Source organism: Dama dama, chromosome 30 (genome assembly GCF_033118175.1).
Source record: "Dama dama isolate Ldn47 chromosome 30, ASM3311817v1, whole genome shotgun sequence".
Lineage (NCBI taxonomy): Eukaryota > Metazoa > Chordata > Mammalia > Artiodactyla > Cervidae > Dama > Dama dama.
The window spans coordinates 54606225-54621663 of NC_083710.1; the positions used below are offsets into that span (position 1 = coordinate 54606225).

Below are 15439 nucleotides of genomic sequence, written 5' to 3' on the forward strand. Positions count from 1 at the left end.
TCCAACCAGTCCATCCTAAAGGAGATCAGACCTGGGTGTTCCTGGAAGGACTGATGCTGAAGCTGAAACTCCAATACTTTGGCCACCTGATGCGAAGAGCTGACTCATTTGAAAAGACCCTGATGCTGGGAAAGATTGAAGGTGGGAGGAGAAAGGGACGACAGAGGATGAGATGGTTGGATGGCATCACCGACTCAATGGACATGGGTTTGGGTGGACTCTGGGAGTTGGCGATGGACAGGGAGGCCTGGCATGCTGCAGTTCATGGGGTCACAAAGAGTCGGATACGACTGAGCGACTAAATTGAACTGAACTGAACGCTGAACCTAAGCTGAATGACTGTTACAGTACAGTGAGACTCACTCACACACAGAGTGGAAATATTTTACCAAAAGTACAAGCCCATAACCTGACTTAACAATGTAGCTTTCCTGAGCCTCCCCTAATTAAGCATAAGAAACCAGTATTATAGACTATGCTGTTTACCTGGAGAAACTTACACGGAAAAGATGAGTCTGTTTTAAGTTGAAGAGAGGCAGTAGAGAAGGTACAGTTAAGGACACTGGAGAGAAAAGGATTAAGGGGAAAAGGATCCCAAGAGCAAATAAGGACACTTGAAGGTGACTGATTAAGATGTTAAGGGACTTCACAAAATTTCTACTACCCTATGAAATAGGAAGCAAGTCAACTGCTGACAATAATGGGAGAAGAACCTGGCAGTAATGATTAAGGATGGGGGTGAACTTACAAAGAGCCACCAAGGAAAGTGAAAACAGATCAGGAACATGGCCTCTATCTGTCTGCTATGTCTGAGTAATATTAAAAAAAAGTATTTACATGGTATCTTTTCTAGGCATATGAACAAGTTTTTAAGGCACAGTCTTAAGGTATCCATTTAGTAAAAAGAAAATATACATGAATCATTTATGATAAAGGAAATCTTTTTTAAATGTCTATATTTAGAAAAGAGCAATATGCATAAATAATTTATGATAAAGGTACCATTTTAAAATATGCCTATATTTTCACCCATTCTTTGTTGGAAATATTCACTACACATACGATACAGAAAAAAATTTATATATACATAAAATAACATTATAATCTTAAAACAAACTCAATGCTTAAATAGAAAAGAATACCTTAAGAACAGTTTGTTCCACTACAATACATGTTGCTATGACACCAACTGGATTATATGCCTCTGGTAAATATGGGAGTGATATCAGAACAGTGCAGCTCGATTCACATGTATTTTTCCCCTAGTCAAAGGTAGCCAGGATAGCCACATTACACTTATAACCTTAGGCAGAAAACACGACAGCTCTCAGCTCAGCTCTTCCAGCTCTGTGTTAAGAATAATTAAAATGTATACCTGTACCCAGAGGGAGGGCTGGGCCCCTAGCCTTCCACGGCTCTTAGCTTGTGGCAATCTGCACTTCCATTGTGCCCACCTTAACAGCAGCCCACTGGCTCAGAGCCCCTCCAAGCTCAATGGCTCAGTGCCTGAAAGCCACCATTGCCCCCTCTTGCTTCTGTACATTTTTAATAGCCCCTGTAACAAACTCCAAGCCACCGAGCTCCCTGCTTGGGCCTTCCAAGTACTCCCCACTGAGGTACCAATTGTTGACTTTGTTAGCTCTCCAATTAAAAAGTTGCCTAAGGTTTTCCTGATCCAGCCTAAACCTATTTTTACCCTGTTATTTCCAGTGTGAAATTTTATTAAAAGCAAGGTGTTTTAGCAATGCAAACATGTATTATAGCCCAACTCCTGTAGGTTATTCGTCTAAGTGGAGCCTAAGTGCCTTACCTTTGGAAGCTTGATAGGGGGCTCTTTGGATTCCTCCTCTTCATCACTATCTGATTCTCCGCTCTGCACAGAGTTCTTAGAAGCCGCTGCCAACGATGTTTCCTTTTTCTGCCATTCCAGAACGCAATGGCGTACATTGCAATAAATATTAAATGCAGAAGGATTGCTATGTAGTTTGATATCTGGTATGATTACCGTATTCTCCAAGTTCTCCGACTGAAATACAGGACATAATATTTCAATTCCATACTCCTTTCCATCATCATCACTACTCATTTTTTAAATGAAAAATTAAACATTAGGCTAGACAATGTGCAAAAGTCACACAGGTGACAAAGATAATCTAAATCTACTGACTCAGTTTATAGCACTTTTTACTACACTTCACTCCTTTCTAAGTAACAAATCAATAACCAGTCTGGCAAGGGATAGAAAGGAGCCAGTAAAGAACTTATCAGGAATACCCTTTTACCCCACAAGAGGAAAAGAGCCCACAAAGCTTAACTGCCAAAGTTTCAAAGGATACTCCATTCGTTGCTTTTCTAAGGGGCCCCATATATACTGCAGAGTCTCAATGACCTACTATGTATGTTGAATTACATTTTGATTTCTTTCAAAAGTAGGTAAAGGGCTTTAAACAGAAATTAGAACTTAAAAAAAAAAAAAACCCTTAGTTTTAGTTAATTCTAATTTCATTCTCATTCAGATAATGGTGATGCTGAGAAAACTATGGATTATGGGCACATGCTTCCTGAAAGCTCTCTCCCTTAGCTACAAGGTTGGTGCAAAAGTAATTTTGGTTTTGCATTGTTGAACTTTGTTATACTTGCTGTTTATTTTATGTATTTTAGACTATGGAAATGATGTTACACAAAAAGCGAATTCAAGTGATATTCTTATTTGAGTTCCAAATGGGTCATAAAGTAGCAGAGACAATTTGCAACATCAACAACGCATTTGGCCCAGAAGCTGCTAATGAATGAACTGCAGCACAGTGGTGGGTCAAGAAGTTTTGCAAAGGAGACTAGAGCCTTGAAGATGAGAAGCCCAGTGACTGGCCATCAAAAGTTGACCATGACCAACTGAGAGGATTATAGAAGCTGATCCTCTTACAACTAACTACACAAGAAGCTGCCCAAGAACTCAAGGTTGACTATTCTATGGTCCATTCTGCATTTGAAGCAAACCGGAAAGGTGACAAAGCTCACTAAGAGGGACCCTCGTGAGCTGACCGCAAATCAAAAAAATCGTCATTTTGAAGTGTCATCTTCTCTCATTCTACACAACATGAACCATTTCTCGATCAAAATGCAGTGAACAGCAGATTTTATACGACAACCAGCTCAGTGCCTGGACCAAGAAGAAGCTGCAAAACACTTGCCAAAACCAAACCTGCACCAAAAAAATTCATGGTCCCTGTCTGGTGGTCTGCTGCCCATCTGATTCACTACAGCTCTCTGAATCCCGGCAAAGCCACTACATCTAAGAAATATGCCCAGCAAACTGATGAGATGCACCGAAAACTGCAATGCCTGCAGCCGGCACTGGTCAACAGAAAGGGGCTAAATCTTCGTGACAACACCTGACTGGACATCACACAACCAATGCTTCAAAAGCTGAACAAACTGGGCTATGAAGTTTCGCCTCATTTGTCATATTCATCTGACCTTTCACCAACTGACTACCAGTTTTTCAAGCATCTCAACAATTTTTCGCAGGGAAAATGCTTCCATAACCAGCAGTACACAGAAAATGCTTTACAAGAGTTCACTGAATCCCAAACACAGATTTGTATGCTACAGGAATATACAAACTTGTTTCTCATTGGCAAAAATGTGTTCCTAATTAGATTAAAAAGATGTGTTTGAGCCTAGTTATGATTTAAAATTCAGGGTCCAAAACTGAAATTACTGTTGCACCAATCTAGTATCTGTCTTAATAAGTACTGCAAATCACATCCTTGGTAATTCAATTGTTAAAACTAAATATCCCAGGTCTATTTTTGGCCCCGCATTTTATTCATCAGACTCCAACCACATTTTTGAGATCAATATTTACATTATAAATATACAGAACTAGCTTAACATAGTATACAAAGGAAAATTTGAACAATTAGAGTATGGCTAGGAAGTATCCAAGGAAAATAAAATGAGACACTTTGAGTACCAAGAACACTTGAGTCTCAAAATTCTACTTTTCTTCCATAAGTATTATAATTTGGAAAAAACTGAGTATTCCTTGTTAAATAAAAGAGTACTAAAGTTAACTGATACGTAACATGTGACTATGTCTTTCACAGATGCTAAAAACAAATGAATATTAGCAATTCAAATCCAACAATATACTCTTAAAAAGATAATATATCACATTCAACTCAAAAACTTGGATGTACAATATTGGAAAAGCAATCCAAAATCCACACTGACAAAAAAAAAAATAAGAGGAAAAAAAATAACACACTATAAATAAACATGGAAAACACATTTGACAAAAATCAAATACCCATTCATGACAAAAAGCCTAAGTATATTAAGAACAGAAGAGAATTCCAAAACTCGAGTTGAAGGTAGCTATGAAACACCCACAGCTAACACAGGAAAAGACTGAATGCCTTCACCCTAAGGCTGTAAGCAAGGCCAAGACACAGACTCTCAGCAATCACACCCAACACAGTGCTGGATCTGCTATCCTCTGCAATCAGTCAGAAAAAAAAAGAAATAAAAGGTGTAGTTACAAAGAAAATTATCTCCCAGAAATCAAATGCTTTTATTTGTTAGAGACATAAAAAAGAATCTTAAGTGTGAAGAAAAGAAAAAAACAGTCATTTGCAATAATGTGTGGATTTAGCAAAGTCTAAATATATAAAAATGAGTGATGTATCTATATCTTAGGAGTAAACAGTTAAAATATGTCATTTAAAAAATAGTATCAGTAAAGTTAAAGACTGGGAGAAAATATTTTGCAAACCACATATCTGACAAATGACTGTGCTGTGCGATGCTTAGTCACTCAGTCATGTCTGACTCTTTGTGACCCCACAGACTAGCCACCAGGCTCCTCTGTCCATGGGGATTCTCCAGGCAAGAATACTGGACTGGGTTGCCATGCCCTCCCCCAGGGGATCTTCCCGACCCAGGGATCAAAGTCAGGTCTCCTGCCCTGCAGGCAGATTCTTTACCATCTGAGCCACCAGGGAAGCCCAAATGACTAGCATCCAGCATACATAAAGAATTCTCAAAATTCAACAAGTAAAAAACAAGCAAGCAAGCAACCCAATTAGAAAATGGGCAAAATACATGAACAGACATGTCATGGAAGAAAATATACAGAAGGCAAAGAAGCACAAGAAAAGAAGTTCAATATCATGAGCCATTAGGGAAATACAAATTAAAAAAATAAAATGAGAGGTGGTACACACCTATCAGAAAGGCTGGAATAAAAAATAGTGACATTAACACAGACAGGTGAGGAGGTGGAGAATCTAGATTGCTCATGCATTGCTGATAGTATAAAATGACACAGAGACTAGGAAAAAGTACAGTTTTTTAGAAAATTAAACATGTACTTACAGTATCATCCAGCAATTGCACTCTTAGGCATTTACACCAGAGAAATGAAAACTTATGTTCATACAAACACCAGCACATGAACGTTCATAGAAGCTTTATTCAAAACAAAACTGGAAACAACTCAGATGTCCTTTAATGAGTGAAGGGTTAAACAAAATGCAGTATACCCATGCCATGGAACACTTACTCAGCAATAAAAAGGTGCAAACTATTACTGATATATGCCAACAACTTGGATGAAGCTCAAGAAAATTATGCTGAGTGGAAAAAAAGCCAATTCCAAAGGTTACATACTGCTTGAATCGATTTATATAACATTTTTGAAATGACAAATTATAGAAATGGAGAATAGACTTGTGGTTCGCAGAGGTTAAGGAGAGGGTGAAATTTGGAAATGTATTTGTTTACATAAAAGTAGCACAATAGACCCTTACAAGTGAACTGTTCTACATCTTCACTGTAATGGTCACAAAGACCCACATATGATAAAACTGCATAAAACTAAATACACACAAACAAATGAGTGCATATAAAACTGGTGATATCTAAATAAGATCCATAGGTTGTATCAATATTAATTTCCTGGTAGTGATATTTATAATACTACAGTTATGCAACACCTTACCAATGGGAGAAAATGGGTAACGGGTACATAGGATCTCTGTATTATTTCCTAACAATTGCATTCATATCATAATCATCTCAAATTTTTAAAAAACACATTTGTAAATAACAGCATTTACACTAACATCAAAGATACAAAATAATTAAAGTATGCAAAAGTCCTGGCCACTGAAAACCAAAATAACTTTACTGAGAGAAATTAAAAACTTAAGTGATAAGAGAAACTGTATTTATCAATGAGAAGATTCCATATCATTAAAATGGCAATTCTTGCCCTCAAACCTACAGATTCAATGCAATTCCAACAAGAATTCCAGAGGCTTTTTAAGAATGGAAATTGACAGGCTGATTCTAAAATTTACATAGAAATATAAAGAACCTAAATTAACTAAAGCAATTTTTTTAAAAAACCACAGTTAAAAAACATCTGATCTATTTCAAAACTACTGTATTGAAGACATATGGTATTAGTATAAATATAGATCAATTAAACAAAATAAATTCCAGAAATAGGCTCACACAAACATAGTCATCTGATTTTTTACAAAGATGCCAGGATAATTCAAAGGAAAAAAGATTCTTTTCAAGAAATGATGCTGCATCAACTGAATACCAACATGTGAAAAAATGAACATCAACTTTTATCTCACACTGTATACAAAAATTAACTTGAAATGGATCACAGACCTACATGCAATAGTTAAAACTATACAATCTCTAGAAGAAAATCTATAGACAAAGACCTAGAACACAAAACACACGGATCATAAAAGAAAAATCAATTCTTTAAATTTATAAAACTTCTGCTCTTATAAAGCACTCTACAGAAACAAAAAAGGCAAACCACAGGAGAAATTACTTGCAACACAGTTGACAAAGGACTCTGATCTAAAATGTATAAAGCACCCTGAGAATTCAATAAGAAGAAGACAATTATTAAAAGGGAAGGCAAGAGTTGAACAGACATTTCACAATAAAAAGACATAACTGGTGAAAGGCTTCTCATATGATGATGATGACAATGTTCACACATCATTAGTCATGAGAGAAAAGCAAGGTAACACACCAGTGAGATACCCCTATTTTGTGTAACTCTTAAAGGGTGAAAGACAGTGGTATCTTTTCAGGAGCATTTTTTCCCCTAGCGTATAAACTTTGACCATAATTATTTCATAGGAAATCATTTTAACAGATTTGAAATCATTCATTTCAGCTATGATTCTAAATGCCCCTTTCTTTTACAAAAAAGAATAAAATCAATGTATTAAAGAAAACAATGACTAAAATTTTAAAGACTAACAAGATCATGTGTTTGCAAATATATAAAGCCATTAAACTTCTCACACACTATTGGTGGAACAGAAAATGGAATAGTCACTTTGGAAAACAGTTTTCAGTTTCTCAAAAAGCTAAACACCCACCTATTACGCCACCTGTGAGGAAGTGTTAACACCGAGTTAACACTGTTTATTCTCTGTATTTCTCCAAGGGAATCATCACTGTCCCATGGCCAACACTTGGGAATGGAGTCTTTAGAGAGCTTTCTTTATGTTAGGTATTGATGATTCTGTTACATACTCCTACAACAACAGACCTTACCCACTAGCTGGTCCAACCGCTTTGCAGAAACATCAGGATTGACAAAGTGAACCTGAGTCTCACCTGCTGCAGCTGGCTGCATATCAGGATATACCTATGTGACCAGATCCCCACAAAAGTCTCAGGTCCTAAGACTCACGTGAGCTTCCCTGGACAGAAACATTCCACATAGACTGCTGTGTTTCACTGCCAGAGAAAAAGCACAGCCTGTATGCTCAACAAGGAAAGATCAGGAGGCCTACGTCGTTACTCCCTAACCAACAATACATTTATTTTTCCTCCTGCTTACTCTGTACTCCTTGTTGTAATAAATCTTAGCCATTATTGTAAACTGCTTCTGAGTCTTATGAGTCCTCTCGAAATCAAAGTAATCATCACCTTAATCATCCCAAACCTAGGTATTTACCCTCCCCCCCAAAACAAAAACGTGTACCCACACACAGACTAGTACACAAATGTCCATAGTGGTTTTATTCGCAATGGTTGGAAACTGGAAACAGCACCAAAATGCCCATCAACAAGTGAGTGAATTAACAAATCAGGATATATACAAACAATGGGATACTAATCAGAAAAGAAAAGAAAAAAAAACAGGAAAGACTATTAATATCTACAAAAACCTCAACACAACTCAAAATCATTATGCTGAGGGAAAGAAGCCAGATACAAGAGTGTACCCAGTATGACCACATTTACATGAAATTCTAAAAAATGAAAACTAATCTATAATGATAGAAAGTATATCTGCAGTTGCATAGATTCAAGGCTGCAACTGGGGGTTGGGGGGGGCGAGTGGGGGGTATGGAATGCAGCAGAGGATAAGGAAAGCCTTAGGGATAATGGAAAGTTTCTAAACCATGATTGTATTTTTCAAAACTCACAGTTTCAGGTTCTGCCATTAAGGAACCTGATCTAAGATAAATATATTTGATAGCAGGAATTTGAGGAAGTGTCCTGTGTCATGGATTTGACTTCTTTTATAAGAAAGTGAAGTCATTTGCTGGACAGCAGAATTTATCACAAGTTTGAGGCGAATGGCAAAGGACTGAAAAAGATACAGGAAAAATGGAAGAACTATTTGACCAGAAAAAATAAAAATAACCTGGCTATGGACGGTTCATTCGATGCTGGCAATCGTGAAAGGGTACTGCCGTCAACAAACTCTCATTTACCTCCCTCGCAGGAGGCGCTCACCCGCAGGGAAAGACGGCTGCATTTGCGCAGGACTGAGCTTTCTTGGGGGGCCGTGCTGGGGCTTTGCTGTGGTGAGCGGGGCCTACTCTAGCTGTGGCGCACGGGCTTCTCACTGCGGCGGTTCCTCTGGCTGCAGAGCGTGGGCTCCAGGCACATGGCTTTAGCGGTGTGGCACGTGGGCTCCGTGGTTGAAGCTCCGCAGTTACGGGACATGGGCTTAGCTGCCCCGCAGCAGGTGAGGTCTCCCTGGACCAGGGATTAAACCCGTGTCTCCTGCACTGGCAGGCAGATGCTTCACCACTGAGCACGAGGGAAGCTCCAGGACTGGGTTTAGTCAGACAAATCCAGCAGATGTACAAATGAGGAGAAGGCAGATGTGGCGGTCAGAATAATGGCCTCCAAAAACATCTCCATCCTAATCCCCAGATCCTGTGAGTACATCACCTTAGATGGTCAAAGGGAGCCTGCAGATGTGTTTAAGAATTCTGAGATGGGGGGAGTTATTATGGATTATTGAGGTAGGCCCAATGTAATCCGAAGTGAAAGTCGCTCAGTTGTGTCCGACTCTCTGCAACCCCATGGACTATAGAGTCCATGGAATTCTCCAGGCCAGAATACTGGAGTGGGTAGCCTTTCCCTTCTCCAGGGGATCTTCCCAACCCAGGGATCGAACCCAGGTCTCCCACATCGCAGGCGTATTTACCAGCTGAGCCACCAAGGAAGCCAATGTAATCCCAATGGTTTATATAAATGGGAGAGGGTGGCAAGACAGTTGGAGAAAGAAATATAAACACAGGAAAGGGTCAGAGTAGTGTAGCATGAGAAGACTCAACCAACAGTTACTGGCTGTGAAGATGGAAGGAAGCAGAACCCAAGGAATGCAGGCTCTAGAAGCTGGAAAAGGCAAGGAAAGGAACTCTCTCCTAGAGCCTCCAGAAAGAGCAGAGTCTTGCCGACACTTTGACGGTAGCCTAGTGAGACCACCTACTTGAGACTTTAGACGTCCAGAACTGTAAGATAATTTGTGCTGTTTTAAGCCAAATATAAAACATGAAGTTTGTTATAGCACCTATAAAGAACTAATACAGTAGATTAAGCAAGATTTTTTCTAAAAATACTGTGGTATCTATACCAAATAAGAAGGAAAGTAAATGAAGGCGATAGCTAATGGAGAAATGGAGGGGCCAATGAAAGCAATAAAGAAGATGAATTAGTATAGCTAAATAGCACTTAAAAAGTAATTTTTACAAAAAGAAGGTGGGTGAAAAACTAGTCCAGAAATAGTAACAGAGGACAGAGACTAACACCACCACTTTATACGCTCATCATGAACAGGAAATGTTTCCTACTCATCTTTGCAACCCAAATACCCAGCACAAGGTCTGCAAGAGAGTCCGTAATTAAAGTCTAAGGAGTAACTGAATGAAGTTTTTTTTAATATCATTCTTATCACAAGCTGCTCCCAAAAAGTAGATAGAAAACCTAAAGGCCAACAGAAAAAAGATAAATTATTAACGAAACAAAGTTAGCTAGAGACAGAATTGAAAGAGAACAAAGACTTTGACTTTTATCTCTTCCTAGATATCACATGCCACCACTTTTAGGAAAATCAACAAATGAAACCTTAAAAAGGACTTTAAAAGATTTTCAATATTCCCATATTCAGACTCTGCACATAGCACCAAAAAGTTGAAAAGGGGTAGAGATTGTAAATCTGAATGACTATGTATAAATATCCGTTAAAGGTTTCCATACATCAAGATAGTAAGAATACTCTCCACTTAAGGAAATGGCAACCCACTCCAGTATTCTTGCCTGGAAAACCCCATGGATGGAGAAGCCTGGTGGGCTACAGTCCATGGAGTCACAAAGAGTTGGACACGACTGAGCGACTTCACTTTCACTTCCCTCTTCTATTCCCAAAACAGAAGTAGTAAGATGTGATACCTTGAACATATATTATTTATCTGCCCACGCAGTAACAGTTTCCTTAGGGCAACCACATTCCACATAGGCTGTTCATCAAGGTGCTCACCCACCATCCATTACAAGGTTACAAAAGTAACTCGGAATCTAACCAATCAAAGTACCCCATTTTCAAGATCAAAGTGAATAATGCAGGTCAATTAAAAACCCTATCCGAGATTTTCTGCCACAACTAGTAGAAGAAATTGCCTTTTGCCTAAAGAAAATAAAGTTGGAGCAGCCAGCAGCCTTAGTCCTCAGCCACAGGCAATAAACTCACACTCAGAGGAAAACAGAAGCAAGAAGATTCGATGATATTATTATAATCCCTGGGTCCAAAGGATCAATTCCATCCCCTATCCTTTTATTTTTGGTTTACTACTTCAAAGTAGATTTCTTTCAGCTACAGGAGCAAGAACACTCATTAAAAAGGGCAGGAAACAACTGTCTATAGAACTTAAATACAACCCAAGCTAAGTAACTGTTTCTATGACCAAAAGTAGAGCTCCTCAGAAATCATAGTTAGGATTTCTCTCTTCCTCCTGTCCATTAGAAAAGAGACTCTTTTATAGAAAGTGAAATGTTTAAGAAAAAACTAGGTGGATTTTATAGAGAAGAAATCTGCATTAAGTGGGAAAATGGATCCTTGATCTCTTAAGGTACCACCAAGTTCAAATATTCTCTATTACCTTTTCTTTTGTACAGCCACCAACAGTCAAAAGAAGTTCAGAACAATATACACGCACCAATATACTCTCTAATTCATAATGTATGCATACGTATATGACAAACTTGAAACCAAGTCCCAACTCACAAGCCAGTTTCAGTCGGTTTCTAGTACATGCAGTCAGAATGAAAAACAGAAGAGAAACAGATATCCTCCCCCAAAGGACTGACCAAAGATAACAGGAATAAATAATAAATAATTTTCAGTTTCCAAATAATAACTTGCAGGTCTCCGGTCAAAAAGGCCAAAAAGATAAAATTAAACAGTATGATCAAATGATAAGGGGCTTTAAATATTACTTTAGTGCACAGAAATGATTATACTCATATCTTATTGTTTTTATTGAAGTAGTTGATGTACAACATTATATAAGTTTCAGGTGAACAACATAGTGATTCACAATTTTTAAACATTATATTCCATTTACAGTTGTAAAATATTGGCTGTATTCCCTGTGGTGTACTATATATCCTTATAGCTTATCTATTTTATACATAGTAGTTTGTGCCTCTTACCTTTCTAGCCTTTGTATTTTTATTCAAATTACTGTATGAAAAAGTCCTTATTCCTTATAAATTACTAACAGTTTTACCTTGCTTCTTGTCTTCACTTTTGATTTGCTCTTCTGTTTTCTTTTCAACTTCTTCTTATTTAAAATTTTCTTATTCCTAAAAATTAAAAAAAAATGGAATAAAAGAATGATGGAAGCTCATATTTAGAATATATAAAGCTATTAAAAAACAGGTACTCCCAGAATTACAAAACGATATATACTCTAGGTGTACATACAAGATACTAACATACAACAGAGCTATTGACGAGACAGCACAATACTGGATAGCTAATTAATACACATTATATTTTAAAATGTGAATTCTGAAAATACTTTTCTAAAATTAGAAAATGTAAAAAGGCATCAAATGAAATTGTTAACACTTTATTCCACAGCAGGGCAGCTAATAAGTATCAGTTATGTTTCCTTCCCAGAAAAATCTGCTCTTTGTAGTAGGGAGGACTACAATGCAATAAAGCTCAGGAGTCCATTTTTACTAACTTACTCTAAGAAAACCCCAACTCATACACTCCTCATACACAGCATCCAGGTTTTCATCACCTCACAGCCCTAAGATCAAAGTATCCTTTAAGCAAAAGAAAGTCCCTTAATGACTTTGAGAAAAAAAAAAATCTTTAATGTGGCAAAGAATAAGAATTATAGTGGAAGAAATAAGAATCAAGGAACATGCTTTATTCTTAATGACTTTGAGAAAAAAAAAAATCTTTAATGTGGCAAAGAATAAGAATTATAGTGGAAGAAATAAGAATCAAGGAACATGCTTTATTTTCATCTCATTTAATATTTTTCATGTCTACCTTGTTGAAGTGCACACTGCCAGGTACTAAAAACAAGATGAAAAAGAGAGTTCTTGTCCTCAAGGAACTCTGAGACTTGAATGAAAATCATAGTTGAATGATCCAACAGGATGCTACTGCTATAACAAAGACAAAAGATGAAGAGAAAGCGGCGATGGGAAGGAGAAGGAGGAGACCCTAGATGCTGCAGAGGTCAGGTCCTTAACATTTGGTAACTAATGCAGTGTGACCAAAACAAAAACTGTAAGGCTAGGTCACTTGGAGGCAGGAATGTCATTCACAAAACAGAGAAATCAAAGGGAAGAATTAGTTTGCAAAAGGACAAAATAAGTTTGATTTTGAAATGTTTGAATTCAAGATACTAAAATGTCAACAAAATACACATGAACAAACATACGAAAACTTCACACTTCAGCTTCATACTTTAAACTAACCACAAAATCTTATTACATATCATAAATAGTTCTTAAATCTATCTACATCAGCTCTACTGATGATAAGCTAATAATCTAAGTTACCACTACTTCCTGCCTGGACCAGTGTAAAAACTTCATAAAATAAAAAAAAAAAACTTGTGTAAAACTTCATGCAAATCCATGTCTCATATAAGAACTCAGTCAACTTAAAAAAAAAAAAAAAAATGAATAGGTAATTCTCCCACTACAAACTCTATCAATATGCTCTCAGTTCTTTTCCATAAAGACCAAAAGCACTGACCTGGTTTAAAAGATTCTCTACCAAGATCTGACTTGCCTCATTTTGCATCCTTTTCCAACTTGTTCATCACATTCCAGCCACAAGGACTATTCTTTCAGCTGTTTGAATCTGCTAGGCTCCTTAGGGCTCTCATGAAGTCTTCCTGGAATATTACCCCACATCTCTTGCTAACTAACTCCTATTCATCTCTGAGGCCCCAGTGTAAGTGTCACTTACTCAGAAATGTCCCAGACTGGACTAGTTTCCCTAACATGGATTTTCATTTCATCTTATACTTGTGTCTCATCACGTAACCTACAACTGCAATTGTGCTTAGAGTTATCTATTTAGTGCTGCACTTGCACCAAGAAGTAAGCTTCAAGAGTTCAGAGGCCACATCGTTCTTGCTCACTGCTTCGACATCTTTGCTCAGAAAAGTGTCTGAGATAAAGTGCTCAAACTACTTTAAGAGAAAGTGGGAGGAAGGAGAGAGGCCAGGGAGAAAAGAATTTCAGAGCTACAGCTACCAGCCTTGGAATAAAATAACGGGAGTGTCAAGGATGGACTCATCGATAGGCCAGTACATTTAAAGGATATATAGCCAGAAACGCCCTTTAAGGAATTATCCATGGGATTATTTTCCTCCGATTTTCGTGCAATGGAAATCACCTACGCACATGGGATTTCCCCACCACAGTATGCTACCAAAGACAAGAGAAAGAGAGTAACAGTATCAAGCTCTACCCATGGACAGACAGACCTGCTCACACAACCTACTCGACTATGGGCAAAAACCATCTATTTCAACATTTTCCCTCTTAGCATCTGCATCAGTCTCTGACACATCATGGATGTTCAAGAAATACCAAACAAATAAACAAGGTGATGAAAAGTAATGAGTATTTCTCATGTGTGGTTTAGAAAATCAACTTTCCTTTATACTCAAGTTTATGCAAGTGAAATCAGTTATTTGACCAAAAGAAATAAGTAAATATTAAAAGAGTAACCCCTTATATACAATTTAGAAAAGCATCAAGGTTCATTCAAAAACCAATCATCAGAGAAACAGAATATATATATATATATATACACATACACATATGTATGTGTGTGTGTCTACATATATATATCTCCAAATTAAGATGGATTTCCTGAAGCCTATTTATCACGGATTTAAATTTTCCAAAGCATACACCAACACTTTTGTCTGTTTTGTATAATGGACTTCGTTAAAGTTCAAATGACTTTATATGTATTCCTAAAATATTTTTATGCATTTAGCATCTAATTAGTTATAACAATTTTAATAAATCTGGACCCATCAATTCTGAATATACACATCATCTGATGCTATCCCCAAGTCCCCACAAATTGATTTTATTGTGTTTTTTGTTGATGTGGCTTGTTTTAGAAGTAGACGGTTGTCAAAAAAAAAACCTAGTAAAAAGCCAAAAATTATAGATAGGAAATGTGTGTTCAACTTAGAAAATAAAAATGCTATTTATTAGTAATACAACATCCTACTGTATGACTGCATTTCAGAACTAAGCTTAAACTTTTCATGGTATCTAAGGATGGACAGACAAAAGAAAAACTCTAGAAATAAGCCTTACACATTAACATTTCACCATGGAATTTTTGATGATTTAGGACTTTAAATCTTAAATCAATAGGAGCTTAATGAAGAATGTCTGGAATTGGTACTGTAAGATTTTTAGTCTTCTTACAAAAAGAACCTCATACCCATGAGATTTGGAAGAATTATGGGTGGTAATGAAAGGCAAAGGTTATTAACATGCTTTAAATATTTATTTTAAAATATTTACTTTAAAGATTCCAAAGAAAAAATTCTCTTAATAGCTACCAGTTCAGTAAAACCAAATA

At 37.1% G+C, this 15439-nt stretch overlaps 1 protein-coding gene across 1 annotated transcript in view; it reads right to left on the reverse strand.

Moving 5' to 3' along the window:
* The window catches only part of MYCBP2 (MYC binding protein 2), a 261683-nt gene that overhangs the window by 215120 nt on the left and 31124 nt on the right, over positions 1-15439 (reverse strand). Inside the window, exons 2-3 of the mRNA XM_061133295.1 lie at positions 12081-12156; positions 1811-2026 (exon numbers count right to left, since the gene is read on the reverse strand). Coding sequence (XP_060989278.1) covers positions 1811-2026; positions 12081-12156 — 292 coding nt within the window. The remainder of the gene's footprint in view (positions 1-1810; positions 2027-12080; positions 12157-15439) is intronic.